The 23768-nt window shown below is 39.3% G+C and overlaps 1 protein-coding gene across 1 annotated transcript in view; it reads right to left on the bottom strand.

The window, feature by feature from the left end:
• PCLO (piccolo presynaptic cytomatrix protein) overlaps positions 1-23768 on the bottom strand; it is a 367600-nt gene that overhangs the window by 324974 nt on the left and 18858 nt on the right. The window contains exon 3 of the mRNA XM_064443829.1: positions 21876-23282. Coding sequence (XP_064299899.1) covers positions 21876-23282 — 1407 coding nt within the window. The remainder of the gene's footprint in view (positions 1-21875; positions 23283-23768) is intronic.

Genomic DNA, 23768 nt, shown 5'->3' with positions numbered 1-23768 from the left:
AACAACTCTAATAACCATCCTCTTGAATAAAGAAAAATCAGCTAATGACATTAATCGCAACAGCACATAGTGAATGACTGCAACGAACCAACCTGCCAGCTGGCATAAAGATATCAAACACGAAACGTGATGGGGTGGACACAGATTTGGGCCTACCTTGTCATGCCCACTGGCTAACTTTTCAGTGTCTGGTACTCATATGTATTCAGGGTGATCTCACTTTTTATAAATCAGGATGGTCAACAGTTGTCAAGGTAATTTGCAATTCTAAGCTTGTGACCAGGCTTAGTGGGAAATATGCCTTTAGCTCCTGCCCTTCCTCCAAAACAGCTGAGCTGTAGCACAAAGGGGCTTTACGGTGCTTGGCTAGTCCTAGTGCAAGGGAAGGCACTCAGCTTTTGAGCCTAACCAAACATTTCCTTCCTCCTCCCAGTCAATAGCTCCAGCCAGGAGGAGCTGGGCCCATCACGGACCTCTAGTGAAAGACTATGGACATCACTGCTTCTGGCTATTATCCACAATTCAACCCCCAAGACTGATTCTAATCTAGGATTCATATCTCAGCATAAATATATATATCTGATCCACATGTGTTCAAATTATACCTACAGGCCAGTAATACAATAATACATAGATCCTTTCTTCTTTGGCTTACACGACTATTAAATGCACTAATTGTCAACATATTTGGATTAAAAAAAAAACAAACAACTTTTTTTTTTTCTAAAATTGAGCTATGGGGTAGAACGTTACAATGTTACAGAGTCTTTCTTTGACTTGTCAAGATAATTTCGTGTTTACCACATTACATCAGGCTCTTTCTCAACATTGGTTTAACCTAATTTTTTCCCCACTCTGCTATGTTGTCATCTATTAGAGATAATGAAAGAACAAATACGAAAAAGCAGGCATTTAAAATAGTAACGTATAGCAGTGCCTCCTTCAGGCAACCTCAGAACATTTGTCAGAATTTCAATCAGATGTAACAGAAAAATAAGTACTGCTATGAGTAATGATAAACAGTAACTTATCCTAACTGTATTTTTACTGTTGAAGGACAAAGTCTTTGCTATGGTGAACTAACACGATCTCATACCAATTATACAATTCGATGTGTTGATATGCTAAGTCTGACAATTCCTACATAAAATAAAGTTGAAGAGGAATATACTTTTATTAAACATGACAGATACAACAGTGTCAAGTAGCTCAGTGCAGGAAAACAAGACATTATCATACAGTTTAGATGGACAACTGCTTTAACATTCAAGTAAATCTGACTCACAGAGGCAGTAGCTTTCTCACCTCTGAGGAACAGAAATTGTTTCTTAAGGCTATCTGAAATGTAAACTGCCACAACAGGCACAACTTATGCCTGGACTAGGAGACTGTCAAAAAAGGTTGACATTAGTATATGCTACTTCAAAACCCAAACAGCATTGTAAAGTACGTATTTCTATATAACTTTGCACTTGCTAGCTTTCATCCAAAATATTTGCACATATTTGCACATGCAGTAATTTGCATATACTGTTGGCAGTAAGACCTATGGCATTAAAGTAACCGCTATGAACGCGGGACAGGATGCCTGGATCTCTGAACCCTACTTCTACTCCAGAGTTCGCACTTTAATTAGACAGGTTACAAAGAAGGAATTTAGAAACACTGCCCTGCCATGTGTCTAGGAAAAGTACAGCTTAAATAGGATTGAAACTGGCAGGGGACATCAAGGGCAACAAGAAGAGCTTCTAAACTAAATAAGCAAGAAAAGTCTGGACAAGAAAAATATGGGTCCACTGCTAAACATGGTGGATGTAGCACACCCTGGCTACAAAGGTGGCCTACAGCATCTTGGGCAGTTTTAAAAGGACCATAACCTGTAGATCAAAGTGAGCGCTCTTACCCAGTGCTCATTAGACTACGTTTAGCTTCCTGCATCCAGTACTGTGCCCCCAGTACAAGAAAAACAGTGACAAATTGCAGCAACATCAGTAAAAGGATGTAAGCACTGATGAGTTATTCTATAAGCAGTTAGGAGAAACTTCAGGATTGGTAGCCCTTGTCTCTATGGGAGATTTCAACTTCCCAGACATCAGCTGGGAATATCATACTGCTGTGACTAGCAGGTCTTGGAAATTCTTGAAGTTTGAGGGGATAATTTCTTGTCACAGGTATTCAGTGAGCCAACTAGGAAAGATGTCCTCCTAGACTCGCTGTTTGTGAATAGAGAAGGACTCGTGGGTGATATGATGGTGGGTGTGAGTAGTGTGGTCTTGGCCACAGTGATGACGAAATGATTGAGTTTAAAAATTTCAGTGTAATGAGAAAAAAAGGACAGCAGAGTTGCTACTCTGGACTTCAGGAGAGCAAACTTTAAGCTATTCAGGGAGCTATTACCCTGGGAATCTTTCTGAAAGCTTAGGAGTCCATGAGTTCTTGTCAGTCTTTAAGGACCACCTTTTAGAAGCACAGAAGGCAAGTCAAGCAAGTAGGACAGACCAGCTTGGCTGAACACTGAACTACTTGTGGAACTCAAGAGGAAAAAGAAATTTTATGATCTCTGGAAGCAAGGTCACAATTCTGAGGAAGATTACAGAGCCATGGTTCGTATATGCAGGAAGAAAACACGAAAGGCCGAAGTTCAGGGTTGAAACTGGCCAGGGCTGTTTCAGATAACAGGGCTTTTTTTTTAACTACATTAATAGCAAGAGGAGGTCTAAAGAAAACATTGGACTGATACTCGTTGAAGATGATCATCTGACTAATAGGGATGCAGAAAAAGCAGAGGCATTCAATGCATTTTCTGCCTCAGTCTTTAATAATATTGATAAACCTTGAGCTGCCAGCTCCTCTGAGTTGGAGGACCACAAGTGTGGGAACAGTGACTTTCCATTTGTGGACACTAAAATTGTAAGGGACCAGCTGTATCAGCTGAATGTTCAGAAGTCCACAGGGCCTGATGGGATTCATCCAGAGTACTGAAGGAGCTCGCAAATGTTATGGCAGCACCACTCTCAATCATCTTCCAAAAGTCTTGGGAGTCTGGGGAGTTCCCTGCTGACTGGAAGCTAACCGATGTTATTCCAATCTACAAAAAGGATGTGAGGGAAGACCCAGAGAACTACAGACCTGTTAGTCTAACCTCAGTTCCTGGAAAAATCATGAAGATCATACTGAGTACTGTTGAAAGGCATTTAAAGAATAATGCAGTCATCAGGCACAGTCAACATGGGTTCACAAAGGGCAAGTCCTGTTTAACTCATTTGATATCCTTCATGATAAGGTCATTCACCCAGTGGATGAAGGGAAGGTGGTGGATGTAGTTTTCCTGGATTTTAATAAGGCTTTTGATACTGTCCCTCACAGCATCCTTCTGGACAAGCTGTCCAACTGTGGGATGAGTGGGTTCATGGTGTGCTGGGTGAAGAGCTGGCTGAAGGGCAGAGCTAGAAGGGTTGTAGTTAATGGGGCTACACCAGCTGGCGACCAGTCACCAGTGGTGTCCCTCAGGGTTCAGTTCTAGGGCCAGTTCTGTTCAATATATTTATCAATGATCTGGATGCAGGAGCTGCATGCACCATTAGCAAGTTTGTTGATGATACCAAACTGGGAGGTACTGTTGCCTCTCTTGACAGACAAGAGGCCTTGCAGAGGGATCAAGATAGATTGGAGCACTGGGATATGATTAATGGGATGAAATTTAACAAATCAAAATGCTGATTCTGCACCTAGGACAGAGTAATGCCAGACACAGGTATAAACTGTGAGAGGAGTGGCTGGAGAACAGCCCTGCAGGAAGGGATCTGGAGGTACTGGTCGACAGCAGGCTCAATATGAGTCGGCAGTGTGCCCTGGCAGCCAAGAGGGCCAACCAAATCCTGGGATGCATCACACAGTAGAACCAGTCAGTCAAAAGAGGTGGTTATCACTGTATTCAGCACTGGTGTGGCCTCACCTAGAATACTGTGTGTAGTTCTGGGCCCCACAATTTAAGAAGGATGTGAAGGTCCTCCTTGAATGCATCCAGAGGAGGCCAACAAAGCTGGTGAACGGGCTGGAAGGAATGTCCTATGAGGAGCAGCTAAGGACTTTGGGCTTGTCTAGGCTGGAGAAAAGGAGGCTGAGGGGTGAACTCATTGCTCTCTACAGCTTCCTGAGGTGGGGAAGTGGAGAGGGAGGTGCTGATCTCGCTGGTATCCAGTGATAGGACTCATGGGAATGGTTCAAATGGTGCCAGGGGAGGCTTAGGCTGGACATTACAAAGCATTTCTTTACCAAGAGGGTGGTCAAACGCTGTAACAGGCTTCCTAGAGAGGTGGCTGATGGTCAAGCCTGTCAGTGTTTAAGAGGCATTTGGACAATGCCCTTAACAACATGCTTTAACTTGGTCAGCTGTGAATTGGTCAGGCAGTTGAACTACACGATCATTGTGATTCCTTTCCAACTGAAGTAGTCTGTTCTATCCTAAAAGGTAACCAAGGAGGGCAGAGGCTCAAGCAACTCCTTTGTGAGTAGAAGATGAGGGAAAGAGGTTTGTTCAGCCTGGAGAAGACTACTTCAGGGGTCACTAACAGAAGGTGCTTAGAAGGGGGTCATCAAGACGACAGAGTCAGGCACTTCAGAGCAGTGCCCAGTGGGAAGACAAGATACCACAGACAAATTTAAACTGAATCTAAGGGAAAACTTTTTTCACTATGAGGACTTTCAAGCATTGAAACAGTTTGCTCACAGACATCATGCAGTCTCCATTCTTGGAGGCTTTCAAGACTAGATGGGATAAAGTCCTGAGCAACCTGGTCTGGTCCACTTACCCTGGTCTGAACAGGAGGTTGGACTAGATAACCTACTCTCTTCCCTTCTAACCTCAGTCATTCTGTGTCTGCAACTTAAATGTCCACATTTGAGCTAGTTGTCTAAGATCCCATTAGAGGCAGAGGAGAGCTAGTCAATACTGTCAATGGAGTTTAGTCAATAATTCATATGACCAAATGTAGATGAATCACATCACTTCATTAACTATATTGATTAGCTCACTGTTGAGTAAAGTTAACCTTCATGAACTTGACCAGCTGCAGCTGTCCACATCATATACACAGTCATATGAGCTCCATCCATTAGGTTTAAAATAGCAGTTTACAAACACAACTCTTCACACTCTTAAAAAACAAAACAAAAAAACCCAAAAACAAACCCAAACTCTTTCAAGTGTCAGAAACCTGAAAGTACACACTTTATTTCAACAGAAAAAGCCCAGTCAACTCTAGGAACAATTTTCAGTATGGATTTACTTAGAGGAATAAGGGAGCTTGAGTTCTTCGGTTAGCAATGCCTGTTACAATGTATGCATTAAGGGTCATATGACAGGAAGATCAGATCAGAGAACAGGCTCCCACCCCTTTCACCCCCATCTTTGATGTCCCCAACTATCAGCGATGTTGGACACTGGGAGTGTCAGCCCTTGAGTACACCAACAGGTTCCAGTTGCCCTGTCCAGTTTTAAACCATCTTTGTCTGTAAACATTCTCTTCCCCTGCCCACAGGTTTAGGTACCTGGGATAAAGATCTGCTCTGATACAGCATAGGTGTGTAACCCTGCATGAGATTTCTACAAAAAGAGCTCAGATGTGGGAAAACTGCTGTGAGAAGCTCCAGCTGGGGCTCCTACCCATGTAGCCTCCACCTGTTGGCTTGAGTACTGCACTGAAGCCTCTGCCCTGCTGTAGATCTGCTGTGCTTTGGTTGTACCTTGTTGATGTTGATTCTGCCTTGCTGACTTGACTTGGCTCAACCTCGGATCTGCCTTATGACTACAGACTTCACTGGGAATCACCAGCTGGACTGGTGGCTGAACTTTGTTACTGTCACCAAATCTGCTCTGCTTGTCCTGTTCAAGTACTGTAGGACTACACGTCTCATCAATGAGGTCACTGTCTTGCTGTCATCCTCTGCTCCCTTGTTGAGGAGCCCAGTCATGTTGACTGCTGACAGCCATTGACAAGCTAAGGATTCAGTAGCATCACCACTAATACAAATGGAAGCATAAATGATAAATGTATACCGAGACTGACTCAGACTCTTGGACATCTTGATCTGTTCAGATTCAGCAATCCATGGAGCCATAGGTCAAGTGCTACTTCAAAATTTATGCCTTCTGAATGCTCTTTAATAGTACTATTGCTTCAAGATGCCATTCCTTCAGATTCCTCCTCCAAATTCTATCTTTTTCCTCCTTGCAATAATATGCATAGACTAAAAACATTTTTAATGTATTTGCTTATAAGAAACATGCTGTGATGTCTTCAAATATAACTCTCCCTCCCCCCCAGATAAAATAAAAATCTAATCACACATTTAGGAAAGCTTGAGAAAAGATCCAAAAAGTACTGAGCAATCATCCAGAAGTTCCTATGATATAATTTCTTTTTTTACTTTAGCAATTATGGGTATGTGACTAAAGTTTCTAATCATAAACAAATTATATATTTTCAAAAGATCTCCTTCTACGCACTAAGTCATTGGACACAGAAAAAGAGCAGTACCATGAAAAACCAGCATGAATCACTTCAAGTGATTGTACCACATTAGTCATCTTCCTGAAAGATTTCATTCATCATAATGGTCTTTACTCAGGAAGAATGAAATTTGTCACCTACATTCCTAATAAGCTTTCCCTTTCTTTTTGAATAGCTCAATCAAGCAGGCTGAGCTCCTTATAGGATAAGTCACTCCTTCAAAGGAGTGAAACAGCAGCACCCTACCCATAAGTAGAAGACTGGAGTAGATCAGATTACTCATGAGAAAGTTCATCACTTGCAAGACTAAGGCTTAAGCTGTTAGTTTCCAAAATTCCTGAAAACCATTGTGATTTTGGAAATGTAACATTCAGGGTTCTAGTGCCACACCTTTGAACATATCTGGAAATAACTATGAACAAGAGCCAAAGTTCCTCACTTACCTAATCAGCTGAGAGGATAAAGCTCTGAAATCCTAAACACCACTATGAAAGTATACCCCCAGAGACAGAATGCAAGAACTTAAACCAGTATTTAGTTAGTCTGCTTCTGTTAGTCCTTGAGGCCGACTTGTTTCAGTCACATCCTGCCTCACAATACTATCTACTAAAACATACTACTACATACTTCTATTGATTTGAACAGTCACTACTTGATGCTGATTAATCAATGCTAGTCTCTCTGAAATCAGTCATTTCCAGCAACTCCTGAGAAGTAAATCAAGGAAAATGACATTTATATTACCTATTTGATTAATTTTGAGACTGCTTTATTCTAGAAGATATCACTGAGACTTTAAAAATTTACTTCAACTGCCTCTCAAATAGACATGAGGAATACATTTTTAAGAGCCTGAGAAGATTCAGCTGCACACCAAAAGTATGATAGATTCTTTCTGGTAGTGATATCTACAAGTGTCTTGCTCTTCTGCCACAGTTCAGCTAACAGAGTTTATCTTGCAGTGTTTTGTAATCAACCTTTTTTTCCCTAGTTTAGAGCTTTAATGTCTCCAAAAGGGGCTTAGATCAGTAGAAGTCAGCAATAGAAATTCCTGATCACTCCAAACTAGGTGAAGAAAATATATGATGCTTGAGGTTGCAGAAATCTAATCCGCTATCACTCTTAATTAGGTAACACCACCCTATTTATTTTTATAACACTCTGCCTGTGGAAGTTCTAGCACTTGTAGTCATACAAGGAATCTCCACAATCAACCGTATCACTCAAATCACACTCAAGTGTCTTGCCAAACCAAATTTTTCCCTAACTCCTTCCCTTATCTCACCTTCCAAGTTACTTCAACTGGCTTGACAGGACTTTGCTGACAGATAGCCTGTCACAAGAGTAGGTGCTGTGGGACTCTCATGGGCCAACGTAAGGAGAAGAAATTCATTGCTCTGTGCCTTCCCTTTCCTTTCTTACACATCTCATAATAACTTAAACACATCTGTGTAATTTAGAAGCTGTTGGTGTCATGACTTTTCTACCTGCAATGAAGACTGAAGGCCACTGCAAAAGTTAAGTAAATACAGTGTTTTTCTGGTGAGCTCCTTCCATATAGCACTTATAGACTGATGTTTCCCTTTCAGTAGCTTCTTGTGGGAAGGAGTTTTAAAATCTGGATAGTGTGAGAAAAGACTGTCCTCAAGCATCAACTGCAGGAACTTCGTAACCTATAAACTCCATGGACCCCAGGGAAAACGACTGATTAATTCATCAATTTGTGACTGATCACTGAAATCTACTCCTGTGACTGACAACCTACATCTCTTTCTATCTTTATCTTTGTAGGTCACGCATAATTCAAACATACACTGCTTTCACTTTCCTCACTTGAAATTATATTGAAGTGCTCATTTGCGGCCTGAATCAAAACATTATAAAAATGGGCCTCCTGTATTCCTTCCTTCTATGCACTGCGAGGTCCCATTTGATCTTATGCTGCTCATATATAGATAAAGCCTTCAACATTAAGCATCTGATCATTTAATAGATCAGAGTCCTGGCCTTTCTGAATGAACAAGGAAACAACTTCACCAAAATTAAAACAAAATAGCAGTAAGGTAAGGTTATGATTTAGAGTCTTCATTGGAAACTAAATGAATGTACATATAAATCTTTCAATGAATTATTTGCAATGAAACTTTGCACTCCCCTACATTTACTCCATCAAATACAAGAGTCTGCAATATATCTTAACCACCATAAAATCCAACCTTTAAAAGAAAATATGCAAAAAATACACACCATCTGCAGATACATAAGGAAGTGACATACAGTATGAACCTATGCATTTGTATCTCTGCGTATGTCCATTATTTTTTTATGACGCTAAAAATAGATAGCGCGGAGACTGAAGCCCCAAACTAAATCATGGCACAGATCATTTAAGAACACTTTTTAATACTCTCATAGAAATAATTCCATCTTCCGTATTCTACCATGCTGAAGGACTGGCTTCAGGTTTGGTACATTCAGGAGACAAAAAGAATATAACTGTAAGGAAATACACTTACGTTAACAGCTGATCTTATTACTTTTTATTATACTAACTTGAAAATAACCATCCTTCTGTCAGCACCTTCTTCTTCTTTCCACTTGTCTAGTTTCATTTCTCTTAATGTTTAAAAAATGGATCTTACTTTTTGATAATTAAATAAAATGGGATATTCACACATTTAACTTTACTATCAAGTGGAAAATAGGCAATAAGAATAACTGCTTTAGAACGGCTGAAAATAAAAGTTGGAGAGAAGAGAATGATACTATAGCCGTAGTAGTGTTTTGAACACAAAATTCAAGATGTATCTCTTCTCAGACAGATTCAGTGCAACAGACTTGAAGTCAAGTGCAGAGAAATAAGTGATGCCAAGGAAACAGCAGATGAGATCTGTCAACAGAAATAAATATTTTTATCTAAACAGAAACGGTACATGAAAGTACACAAAAAATGTAAAAGGACTTAGAAGGCGTACCAGTTGTTTCTAACAACTAGTACCTGACCCTACTGTATCAGCAAGTACATATTTTGTACTTAGAAATTCAAAGCATGACCTTCTTAAAACAGTGTCAGTCTACCAGCATTCCTTTTCCTTTTTATTGACAGAAATGTGTAAATAAGATTCTAACACATGAAGAGAAGAACCTGTGCAGAGGAAACTGATGTGCCATTGCAAGGACACCTTGACCTCTCTTGTTTCCTATTACTGGCACACAAAGTTTAGTACTGAAAGAATTTAAATGCTTTTCAATGCATTTTTCAATGATTCCTCATGGACAATGAAGCCACTTTTTATACAGTGTAAGTAAGCAATACGAAACTAATTGAAAGGGACATTAATACCCTGCAATAGACACAGAATTAATCCAAGTCATAAGGACAAAACTAATCAATAGGAATAAAGCAAACTGAGGAAAACACCATCCAAGTGCTGCAATCACTATCATAGCTTCAGAGTTCAGAAAGAAAATTAACGTAAATTTTCCTAGACATGCTCTAAAAATTACATCTTGCATGCTGATGAAGACCCAAACATTTCACCCTGATTCCTGTTATAATAGAGCAATAATTATTTGCTACTGATTATGAATAACATACAGAAAAAGTGGAATTTATATCTGCTCCACTAGAATTTTACTCTAGTGATGATACATCAATTCTAATGTCATATACCTGGATTTAAAATGCAAATGACTACTTATTTTTGAATGGCAAGTTTAGATCAAAATTTCTAGACTATGTAATTGTACAAAATTATCAATTATATATAGACAAGTAATACAAACAAAACATTAATTAAGAGCACGAACTGCCTCATAAATTCTATTAGAACACAGGGATTAACTGTTTTCACATCCATGGAGATTCAGAAGATAGATCATTACTGAATAAATTTTCATTTCCACATACTTCAAAAGTCTGTAAATTGCAAGATGTTTTTTAAGGCCTCATATTGTACAATATGCATATACTATTTCAAGATGCAACAATACAAGTTCTGCAACTGGAAAATCACCTACTAACTAATGAAGTTACATAATTAACTGTGCATTCCTTTCTCCCCCATTGCCTTGGAGCAAGAGAGACACTTGAAAAATTAAAATCTTTCATGTGAAAGGTGACAAGAGGAAGAAGCTCCACAGTTAGCAAAAGAAAATAGCATAGGTTCAAATATAAACAACATTTTCAGCATGTATGGAGAGGAGGTTGATTTAGGAGGAGAAAGTAGAAAGTGGCATTTAGGTGAACTGATTTGATTATAAATACTCCAGACATACGGATCAGGTGCAAAATTCAATCTCCTGAAACATCATGTGAAATTTTAGCCTGGATCCTGTTCTAGCACTTCCTTCCCTCCAAAACGGTATCTATACCTTTTACTGTTAAACCTGTTAATAGAACTTGAAGAAATCAATACACACCTGCCATGGAGAAGACCTTCTAAGACATATTTTGTAGAGATATCACAGTAATCAGAAATCTGCACTTTATATCTTTGGCTACAGTCATCGTGTGAAGCCCACTGATGTACAGTGACTGATGGACAGTTCAAAGTTAGTACACCCCCTGGAGTGGACAGTTTCCTCTGAAACCCATCGCCTTCAATCATTTATAAGTTAGTAATTGTGTTTACAGCAAAGCACTTCACAGCATCCTGCCAGCACGGTGCTGTAAGACACAATGCATGGGTGTTCTGTGCCCTCGAGTATGGTATGAGAATTAGGGGAGGCATGGGGCAAAAGGCATGCTTGAATACTTGCAGCATCCTGGGCCCTATCAGTTAAGAGCACCGCTAGCAGGTTGAGGTGGGTGATTATTCCCCTGCGCTCGGTACTGGTGGGAGAATGCTTGTCCAGCTCTAGGCTCCCCAGTACAAGAGAGACATGGAATTACTGGAGCGAGTCCAGCAAAGGGTCATGAAGATGATTAAGGGATTGGAGCACCACTCAAACAAGGAGAAGCTGAGAGAGCTGGAACTGGAGAAAAGGAACCAGGAGAAAAGAAGGCTCAGGAAGGTCTTCTCAATGTGTGTGAATAGGTGATGGGAGAGTGAAAAGATGAAGCCAGAGTCTTCTCAGTGGTATCCAACGGAGGGACAAAAATTCAAATAAGCATAAATTCAAATACCAGACATTCCATTTAAACGTAAGAAAACACTTTCTTTTTTTTTAAGAACAAACCAAACCAAAATTGCCCACCACCAACGAAGGTGGCCAAAGGTTGCCTAGAGTCGCAGTCTTCAGAAACATTCAAAACCTGACTGACCCTGAGAAACCTGCTCCAATTGCCCCTGCTTTGGGCAGGCAGTTGGTCTAGACAATCTATTCCATGATTAGTAGGTGGAGGGAGCTTCACTCCTGCCCAACACAGATATCAAAGGCAGTTACAACATCAAATGTATCTACCTTTCATCCTGGAATGACAATCATGAGCAAACTCAAATGTGCCCAAGGAAATCATCAAGGCAAGTGCGTCATGCCTCAGACCAACACCTGGAACAAGCCAATTCATTGTGTGTTAAAGCTGAACTGTTCTTGATCCCAGTTACCAACAGCATATAGAAGAAAGGAGGAGGAGGGGAGAGCACAAATTTCACTGAAGCCTCCAATTATGACCGTAACTAATTACAGCACATTATGGATTCAAACAAAAGTTCCTTTAGTTTCACTGTGCATTACGCCTCATGAAAAGGCATTGACAGGTTTGGACAAAAAGCAGCACAGCTAAAATATTTAAAAGGATGCCAAATCAAATGAGAGGTTATGTTTTGATCTGGAGATCATTTTGCTGATAGGTGTTACAGAAGAAAAAATAGCAGCGCTCTTTCTTTTTAGAGGTCTGGGATAATACTGTAACTGAGTCCCGGCTATCCCAGGCACATGACTTTAAAGTTCACTACGCAGCACAATACAAGTGTTCTTGGCTCAGACATGATTCAGGACAAAACAGAAGCATATTGTAGGTCAGCACAAAGGTGTATGTACAGGAACCTGTGAAAGAGGTAGCTCTGTTTTACTTGTTCTGAAATGAGTACAAAGCCTACACTTTCAGAGTCTCACAGATGTCATATCATACCAACCTTGAGCCACCTTAAGGAGGTTCAAAATTAAATTTCTTTTTAAAAAAAATCTAAACCAACACTTTGCACCTTAAGTAGGTTCAAAATTAAATTTCTTTTTAAAAAAAATCTAAACCAACACTTTGTTTTCATCATAATTCTTGCTTTTCTATAGTTAAAATTAAACATTACAAAAATGCAAATACTTTTAGAGATAGTGCTGGAAATTTAATCCAATGTCCAGTTCTGACTGTAAAAGAAAAGTGGAAAAGAACTCTACTACTAGATGTTTAAAAAAAAAACTAGCCAGAAAGTAAAGCATGCTGAAATGTTACTGTTTTAGCCAATTTTCAGTGTAAAACAGACTTCTGATCAAATAAAATATTTAGTGCATATTCAATACAAAAACATTGAATATCAAGAATTTAAAATATTCCTTTTTCTCCTACTATAATTCAAAAGGGAGAAGACAGTGTCTGAAATTGGGTATATTCTCAGGTTATTTTTTTATGTAATATGTCAGAGCTCAGTGTTTTAGTGAAAATTCTAGTTGAATTTCTTTGGGAAAATAATATTTATATAGAAATCTAAGGGTTGGTGTGTTGGTTTGGGGGAGGAGTGGGGAGGGCAGGGAATAGGAACAGGTGTATCTGACAGCTCTTCCAGACAGTAAAGGACTTAGTAACTCTGTACATTTAGTGTATGAGGCTAACTAGTATCTTGAAGACGGTAGTTGCAAAAGAGTTTGTCAGCATTCAGAAAGAATTATGTATCTTTATGTCTTCTTATACAAAAGAGAAGATACAAAACTTAAGATCAGTTACAAACGTGACTTCAAAAAAAATTCAGCGATTTGTACTGACAGCTACTGATGAGGATCAGAGTTATGTCATCATCTTCAATGTACTGCTGTATTTGCAAACATGTGCAATTATGAGTGAATACCATTGTAAAACAAAACAAACAAACAAAAATAATCACAACAGTATATTCCTGGCCAGGTCAGGAAAACATTCAGAAACCTCAAAAAAAAATAAATTATAAATACATCCACAGGTTTTAGCTCAACAATTCAGTTAACTGCTAGGACATAAAATCGCCTCAAAAAAGTAGCTACATTCCTAAATCTAAGGACAAGATTCTTTGTGCTCAATTTCTATCTCTATACATGACAACTGGACCATTTCCAATGTGAAGGCGGCTTGCTAAGGAGAAAATATTAAAAAACCCCAAACCCAAAAGATTACTAACCCAGAAATACTAAAAACAGAAGACCACCATATGGTCTTTCAAGTCTTGTCCTTAGAAGCCTAGGTTACCTCACTGTCTGAGTAATTTCATTAACCTCCAAAACACAGATGGAAAACTAACATACCTCATCATCCTTTTCAGTGAGTGTTCTGGTCTGATACAGCCTAGTGGGTGCTGAGTTTTTTTTCTAGTGACTGCAAAAATCTGTATCTCCCCCTACACCCCAACACAACAGCATTTTGTACAAAATTCAGTCAGAATAGTTTAGAGGCAGCTAATCCCCCTCTTCAGCATCAGTCCATGACCTCCTGCTTCAAATGCTGCTAGACAGCACCTCAAACAGCTTAATGGCATGAATCTAATCTCCTTTCCACAACTACATAATGACTTAGGTTCCCCTCAGCCCCCATCCTTACTCTTAATGGAGATGGAGGAATCAATTTAATACATAAATAATATTACATCTAAAGCCAGGTTTGTTTTCATTCTGGTCCACTGAACCATATGGATTTCAGAAATATAAAAAATAATTACTGGCCACTGTCATTTTAGATGACACATTCTCTCCATTACTCAGGGAGAAGTACGACTGTATGGCGTACAAAACAGGAATCACAGAAGTGCCCCGTCTTTCTCATTTCTTCCAGTTCTTTACATCTTAATGTTTAATTAATTATTTTTACTGCTGTTTATGCTTCATGCAGTTAAAACTGCAAAATGCCTTTGATTACACTTGTGCAATCCCGTGAAGTTTAAAATCACCACAGCACTGGCAAACAAGTGATTTGTAGACCTGCTTTGTGCAAAATGTTGACCTCTTTTTACTAACATACTGCCATGGCGTGGCAAACATTAGCCTTTTGGTCAGCAGAAGCATGACAAGAAATTTCAAACATATGCAGTAATTGGAACTTATTAACTGCTGTAACATGAACAGTTTCACTCTGCAAGAAGATAGATCACAAAATGCATGCAAATGTTTAAATTTACAGTATACTGTCTTTTCAGAATTTTATTAAATACTCAAATATCTACCTGTCCTAGTAATCCATCTATTACATTAGCAATTGTCAGTAAAAAACCTGTTTTCAAATATAAAAAATCCTCAGAAAATTTTAAAAAAATGCTATTACAGCATTTGTTCCTAGAAAGAGCACCCACTCTGGAAGTGCAGAAGGAAAATATTTTAGACTCATTGGGTCTCATCTTGCAATTAACTAAAACTCATACCAATATTTAAAGACTGTAAATTAGGCATTTTTGTTTCTCAATAAGACAAGAACAAAAATTTATTATTCTGTAGTGTAAAAGAAAAAATATCTTTATCTCAATAAAATAAGGTGTCTTTAAAATACTCTTACAAAGTTCACCAGAAAATTCCAAACTTAGATGCAATTAATACCAGCTTAGATTTCAGAAGACTTCTTCCCCATTTAATAATGGGACACCAACCAAATTTCTAATGAGATAACAGAGAAAAAAATCACCTGGCTAAAGGCCAGGTCAGTAATTTTCCTGATTATTTGTTTTAGATTTGTGACTCCAGCTTGACCCTCGCTAATACACTAGTCTATAAACTGTCTGATTTCCTAATGGCACAGGAAAAAGTAAACCACACACTGGAATCAACACTGAAAGCTCTGCGTTAATCATTCACCTAAGCATTTTAAGTTTCAAAGGTGCAAAGGACATCTGGAGATGGTGTGTGTATATATCCCATGTATGTATATGGGTAAAGAAGTCATTGCATATGAATTCCAACCGGATGAGGAAAAGAGCCAGCGAGACGGGAAGTGTGTGTGTCAGCAGCGGTGCTGCAGTAGACATCCCTTTGGATTTCACACCATCAATAGCCATTACGATCATTAATAAAAGCCATCTGGCCTTGTATAGCTTTATGTTTATATCTCATTGTTTCAATGGTATTTATCCATCCCTGGAGTTCTTTCTTCTGAGAGGTAATCTGGAAACTTTTAGAGGCCCGAATAAAGCAAACAATCAGCAGGCAATTAATCACAGTAATAGTGCTTCCAGAGGCCACGCTATTACTTTCAGTAATGATACCAATCTTTTCCACTCCTCAAATTTAATTCCAGGGGGAAAAAATCCCTAATTTTATGGTCAGAACTACTGGAAAGAAAAATTAACAAGAATGCAATCTTGGAGCGAATGCCTTGACTAGTAACCCTGAAGATCTAAGAAGCCTTGCTTTCAAATAATGTCCTATTCTCATTATTAAATAAAGTAGCCATAGTTGATACGTTTAATGCCAAAGAGTACAGCCTCTGGGTGAACTCTTCTCAAAGACATGCCAAAATCAGATCCCAAAAGGGGTTTCATCCAATGTCTGGACTCCACAGGGATTTAAACAGAAGCTAGACACTGCTCAAAAGGAATGGCTCAAGCCATGTACAAAAGACAGAAGTTCAGGCCTCTGAGGAATCATCAGGTCAAAGTAGAGTTTTCTGTAACATGGCTTTAGCTGAGGCATCAGAGAAGGACAGAAGCTCCTAACACATACTTACAAGTATCGTGGACAACTCAAGTCTCTGTCTTGAAGCATTTAAATACGTCTGTAAATATGAATACCAGAAGCCTAATTGTGTTGGTGAAGCTTAAGCTCTTCAGCCTTACTAAAGGTGAATTCAGGCACTAAATTTTTTTTCAATATTTAGCTGTGTTCAATTTTGACTAACTCATCCATCAAAGGGTCATTCCATATTAGCACTTCCATTCTGTATATACACAACATATGTGTTTTACAGGAAAACAGAAGAGGTGAGTCATCTTGCTATTAAAAATATTACCATTTTAATGTTGCTTCTATTATGCATATTGAATTAGTTCACCAGGAGAAACCGGATACCGCATTTGGAGTTAAATTAATTTCCTTCTGACACTCAAGAAATACAGTGGGGCTTTTTATCATCTAACATACACTCTGTTTTTCAATGCCAGATTTTATCTTTCAAAATAATAATTAGTAGTAGTTTTAACATTTTCTTAATTATAAAGACCTATCATTTAATGGATAAAATTTCCATGAACTTTAGTGAATACATTGTGTTAGCCTATGATGTTCTGTACTTGACTACAGTTATTAAACAATAATAGCATTCACTTTCTTACAATCAAAATTTTAAAAGAAGCTTTAAATATAAAGGAAGAGGGAAGAGGCAGAGAAGATAAATTATGCAGCTGAAAGGAGTCGTTGTTTTTCTCTTTGTATCTTAAGTGCAATTCACTGTGTTTCCCAGGCACCATCTGTTTCCAAAACAACTCATCACCAAACATAACAGAGGAGACAGGAACTTCTAATAGGAGTTAAACCTGCCAGCTTGCAGAATGGTCTGAGCTTTCTCAAATAGGAAAGACACAATAATACAGAGCTGTTAATAAATTAAAGGGAGGCAATGGGTGTCACCTCCGATGATGCAGTACACCATTTTAGGGATTTTCATTAAAATCATAGACGGCTCATTACTTTACAATGTTCCTGCACACTTGCTTGAAGAAGGCCAAACCACATTCAGGCATTTAATGGCAGTGTTCGTTTCACTCAGGATAGCTTTGGTGGTTTTTTAAATTATTTTCTTAAAGCCTAATGTTAAAGCCTGAATAATGGGTCACACCTGCTGAAGGCCTCACTCCATTTACAATTAGGTATCAGTGAAAGTTTGGAAAAATAGAAACTGCCAGAATTATTTACATCAGGGACCTACCTGTGCCAGTACCCTTTCTGCAGGATTTTAGGAGGAGGTAAAAGAACCCAAGATCTATTCAGATATACAACAGCACGCCATTACAAGAGAGCTCCCCTCATCTCCAGAAAGGCTTATATCAGTTCCGAATGCTGTTTACTGTGACTTCTGGAAGTTTTTACTGGAAGAGCAATGCACATTTCTAACCTGGTTATACTACTGAGTTTAATGATAGCACTGTGCTTACCTAGAAAATGAGTTTACCTTTTTGCTTTTACATCTCTCCACAGTATGTGAGAAGAAAAAAATATTTAGTTTGGTCTAATAACTAACAGTGGGAAAATAAGTTATCAGAAAAACATCTAAATTCTTCTGGTGGGTTATACCTCTATTTTTAAAAAGATCTATGACATACAAATATGGATTGGACAGGAACCATCAAGTTCACTGTTTACAGACTCCTGCTTATGGATTGCTGCTATCATATCCACCCATCAAGCAATTTCATGAAGATAATTTTTTCTATAATAAATACATTAAGAAACATCACTATGTGAAATTGTTTATATTATCTATTCTGATCACACCTCTAACAGACCTTTTTCAAGACAGAAATACTTAGCAAGTCCGAGATATGATGTCTTTTCTGCCCTTCCCCAGTGCTCCCTGTCCTTCTCCTTCATTCAAAACAATTCTCTCCCTTCTGTAGCCCCAATAACTTACTTCACAGATGGAATATTTTTTACTTTCAGGTACCTTTCCAGATAATTTTATAGCTATCAGTAGATTAAAAAGTGCTTCTGTTGTTCCCTTGGGCAAAGCGTACGGGCAAAGAAAGAATAACATCTTAACAGAGTCCCATGTTATGAACAGAAATAGCACAAAATGTAATGTGTGTGTATGTGAGTGTGCCCATACAGATTTCCCAAATTTGGATATCCTAGCCTTCCTTAGCTTAGTTTTAAAATCTTTTTATTTTACTACTACATTAATTCATCACCGTTTCTATATTCCTGACCCTGCTGCCTCAACACTATTAGTTACATTATAGGCAACCATTTCCGCTCCTGTTCAATATTCTGAACAGCTTCACTGAGTTTTAAATGCACAAAATGGTCGTTGCCACACACTTCATTTCTGGCTTCTGCAGTTGCGATCTTCTGCTTTGTTACTAAAAATAGAGCTGCTTCCAACTACCTGAGCTGGAAAGCTAATTACAGAGCTGGTAAACAGTGCTCCTCCCTATTAAGCAAATGGCAGAATAAGGAGTCTGCTAATGCACTAGGGCACACATGGTCCTGTGGGTCTTTGAATTCTATCAAGTGCCATTTATTTAATCATTTGTGGCTGTTTGCTTCACAGATAAATTACTATTTAAGTAAATAACTGTTTGACTGTTGGATCAACAAATCAGGGAGAAGAACAATCACTCCATTTTAGGAAAAAGAATTCTAGCCTAATTCCCAGCTTGCACAAATCAGAATAGTTTCACTGAAGTAAACAGCATATTCTTGATTTTGACTAGCTAAAAGTCTAATTCTCTTATTTTCTGCAGAAGAGGGGTTATCAGAGGACCTACTGTTTGCAGCAGCTTGAAGACTTTTTTGAAAGTTATTTCTGTCACATACAGCAAGAACAAACAACTGCTACTGTAAGAAAGCACCTTCTTCCCTTAAAAGTACTCCCAGCCATGTCTGCAGTACAGCAGCACGTTGCCCAGAAGACATGCCCTGCTGAAACATCTTAAGGTCGAAGTGCCCACAGAGCTTAGATTCTCCTCTGTCTTTGTCCATGGATCACTGGTTTCCCTGCTCCGTGGGACTGATGCTTACCAGACAACCCAGTGCAGGCTTTGCTGGCCACAAGGTTTCAGCCATTACTCCGTCAATAAAACTCAACTGATTTTCAGCTATTACTGAGGCAACAATATATATAAAAAATATGTAAGCGACTGTTGGAATCACTGTGATGTGGCTGCAGCCCCGAAGCAAAACTGTAAAATACCTGTTACGTTTGTTCACCCAAAACACGTTCTGGGGCCAAGAGGGAATACAGCCTTCTGGAATTATACTTTCTTCTTTGAATGCAGAATACAGGAGTAAAAGAATTAGGTCGAAACCCACCAGAAATACCAATTTTTAAAAGCATTTCTATTTCTCCTTCCTAACCCTCCAAAAAATAGAGACAAGCAAATAAAACCTCCAAGACTGTACTCAACACATTAGAAAAGTTCAGTAGAGGAAAAGAGCATGCTAGTGAGCATAAACTATCTGCTTGTCATCATATTTCTGTCATGTCACAGGTATATACTATATAGAGTGCATACAGGGACAAAATTGCTATCTGAGGTTAAATAGATTATTTACACAGCTCATTTGGGAGAGGAGTGGATGAGCTCCCTCTTCTGTCTCCCATCTTCATGAAAAGCAAAGGCAGGCTGTCCTCAGCCATGCAAACTACCTCCCGTCATCAAGGAAAAGTGGTTTGCCAATTTTTAGTAAAACGGATTGGAAAAAAGAAGATGGAAAGATGTGGACAGAGACGGAAATGCGTAGTATAAGATGAAAATGCAAGAAAGAGCCAAAAAAAAGAGGGAAAGAAAGGCCTGTGGAAGTTGAACTGTAGAAAATCAATAGTATTACAAGCTCTGCATATTCCAAAGAGCGGAAACCTAGAGAATCCTCTGACAATAAAGTGATAGGAAAAGAGAAACAGAATACCAGCCTTCTCGTCTTAAACAGAAGAAATACAGAGAGTATAAAGCTGCACACCACAAGGCAGTCCCACACCATCACACCTCAGTCAACTCTTAAGTCAATTCATGCACCAGGACTCACATAGCTCTTATTTTAGCACAGTGTTTCACCAGAACTGACACACCTTGTTTCCATGGTGTTCTGCGTATGTATGCTAGATTGCCTCTGGAGAAAGTCACATGCACGTTTCAGATTTAAATACTAAATGAGTGTGTGTGTGTGTGTATGTCCATGTGTGTGTGTATACCCACATGCATGTGTGTGTGCATGGCGCAGGGGGTTGGACAGTGATGAAGGAATGTTGTGTGTTTGATGGAATTCAGTGCATAAGCAACATTAAAAGTCAACTGTATCCTGGCTTTCAATCACTGATCCATCTTCCTGTATTTTCAGACCTTTCTTTCTGACCTAAATGACTGTAAAGACAATAAACAACATATTCGTAAGTTAGATAAAATGTGCTTATTATAGTAGGACAAATGCCTTTCCAATGACAGTATATTCCAGAAAACAATCCACAAAAAAAGCATATGAAGACAACATAAGCAATCTTTTCCCTGCAACTTGCTGTTTCTCCCAACACTGGATCTCACCTTAAGGCAGAGATGTGATAACCTTTAACCCTGGGAGCCATTTGCAATTTATTCATTCAGATTTCAAAGGCACAACATTGACAGCCACTTCCCTCGTGTGCTACACGAGCCAACTTACACATTTAAATTACACACAAGTATTTTTAGGTGGTCTGCTTCTGTCAAGTTGAGCTTACCAAATTGATATGGCAAGTAAGGTGTGCCTTCACCTTTCTGTTAAGCTAGTATAAAGTTTCCAGTCCCAAGAAAGAAAGGAGGGTAAAAATGTGGAATGGGAGGAAACGGTTGAAAATACATTGCTTAATTCTTTTAAATATATGTTGTCTCTACTGGATCTGTCTTGGGCAATCATGGAAAGGCACTTTCAAACTCATACCCCTTAATGAATTAAGTGACTTTGTGAACCTTATATTATTCACACCAAAAAATTACATATTTCACCACACAGGTATCACTCAAACTTCAACCTTCCTAATAAGTACATCAGCATGTGCAAAGACTCCAGAGCCAGAATGAGATTAATAGAATAACTTTAGGGATATATTGAACAGAAGGGAAAGGGAATAACTAAGCATTAACACATTCCTTCATTCAAAAAGAATCAGGGGTATTGATTAAAGAAGCATGTGATAATGTACAATACTAAGCATAAGAAAGAGAACTTTATCCCATGATGGACAGAAAATACAGTAGTTTGCTGTATTACACTAGCACCGATTTCAAAGTAATTCATAATGTAATTAACTATCTGCTTATACCTCAAAAACCTAGCAACCAGCCATACCGGAACCCCTTAATCTGCAGAAAATTCACTGGAAGTACTTTCTGACTCCTGAACAAGTTTCATACAACACAGGTATTTAATTTTAACAGCCCTCAGATGATGAAGCATTCAAATTTTTCTCGACAACTCAATAGCTAAAAATCAGCTACCAACTGGTCCCCACAGCACAGGGAGCCTGCAGGTAAGAACACAGGGTAAATCCAGACACCGTCACCTTACCTCAGCTATGTGCGGCGTTGGGTTAAATCCACAGAGATTGCACACAACTTTCTTGCATTCTGTACACGTATTAAAGTTGGGGGGATCCTTAGAACCAACATTTAGTCCAGTGTTACAAAGGGGACAAGACACTTTAGGATGGCTGGGTTTCTCCAGTTCCGACAGCCCAGCAGGTTTCTTAACTTCAGCAGCCTGAGGCTTGCTATCTTTAGCCAAACCAGGTTTCTTCTCTAAATCAGCTCCTTTAGTCGTTAAAACACTATCCACTTTTGATGGCTCTGATTTTTCAGTCATAAGAGGCTTTGCTTCTTTCTTTACAGGAACAGCTTTTGGGAGAGGCTGACCCTGACCAGCCTCTTTGGAGGCTGCCTGAGAGGCCGGAGGCTGTGATGGAGGCTGGGGCTGCTTTGCTGCAGGACCAGGCGGAGGGGGGGCTGATGTCTGAGACCCTGGCTGACCCGCTGTGGAAATTAAATTCGAGGCCTGGCTGAAGATTGAAGCTCCAAATCCAAAGAGTTTCCCAGTAACTGTTTCTTGTGGTGTTGTAGGCTGAGGTTTAGGGGCATCAGTGATGCTTCCTAGATTAAGGCTGAAACGCCTTGATTGATCGGGAGTTTTCTGTGGTGGCTGGGGTTGAGACACCAGCTGTGCTGGTGCTGCCTTGGGACCTGCCCCTGCTTGTGGGCCCTTGGGAGCAGGTTTGGTGTCAGGCTTTGGGGCTGGTTTTGTTTGTAACTTCTTAGGATCATCTTTTGTTTGCGTTGGCTCAACAAGCATTTGAGTTTTAGCATCTGGTCTAGCCCCAGCCTGAGACACAAGCTTGGGATCCGACTTCTGCCGAGACACTTGTGGAAGGGGTTTGGAATCTGGTTTATCCACAGCTGGATGTGTGTCCTGTGACGGCTTGGCAAGCTCTGGCTTTGGGGAATCTGTCACTTTCTGTTGAGTTGGTGGAAGTCTGGGACCTGTCGAATCCTGTTTCGGCCCTGGTGCTGCAGAGGTAGGCACAGTATCTGTCGTAGGCTTCTGTATACTGGGCTGTTTTTGCTTATCTTCAGCCTGTGTTGGCTTGGCCTGATCAGACTTTGGAGCAGGATCTATCTGCTGGGAGATCTCAGTAGGCTCAGCACGGGGTTGTTTTGACTTTACAGGAGGAGACCCAGGCAAGGATGGTTGCTTTTTCTGTGGCACCATTTTTTTCGATTCTGCTAGCTGTGAAGGATCAGGTTTTGGAGAAGCATCTTTCTTTTGAACTGGCTGTGGCTGGGGAGATGGTTTAGCTGTGGAAGGTGGAATGGGTGTCTTCTGTTTGGGCAGAGGTGGCTGTGGCTCAGGACCATGACCTGGTGCTAGGTCACCACCTAATGCTCTTTGCATCTGGCAGTTTAAACAAAGCCATTCCTTAATCTGCAGAAAAAAAAATAATTTAAAGGTATAATTAATATAAGATAAAGTTCATAAAATCAACATAATAATAGACTATTCTAGTGTATGGCTTGTTACAGTATTTCAGACTTGTAATTTGTAAAAAGGAAGAAATATTACCACTAATATTGTTTTGTGGTTAACGTGCCCAACTGATTTCTTCCTTCTTCTCCACATTCCTGTGATTTGAGCTGTCACTGAGCCCATGCTTCTAATGACCACATTCAGTTTATACGCAGCTGAATATTTGAGGATAAAAACCCAGCAGAATGAAAAAATGCACTGGAATTTCATGGAACCCAGTAGTGATTCATTTATAGCAATTAATTGCCAGAATACAAAAAAAAAAAAAGGACAAATACTGCTAAAATAGTTTGACACATCAAGTATGCTGACAGAAAACAATAATTATAATTAAAACACAGCAAATGCATAATTACCTTTAAGCATACATCTGCCAAGCTCTTC

This window comes from Phalacrocorax carbo, chromosome 1 (genome assembly GCF_963921805.1).
Source record: "Phalacrocorax carbo chromosome 1, bPhaCar2.1, whole genome shotgun sequence".
In the NCBI taxonomy this organism is placed as follows: domain Eukaryota; kingdom Metazoa; phylum Chordata; class Aves; order Suliformes; family Phalacrocoracidae; genus Phalacrocorax; species Phalacrocorax carbo.
The sequence above is the reverse complement of the archived record's forward strand: the minus strand, read 5'-3'. Positions and strand labels throughout refer to the sequence as shown.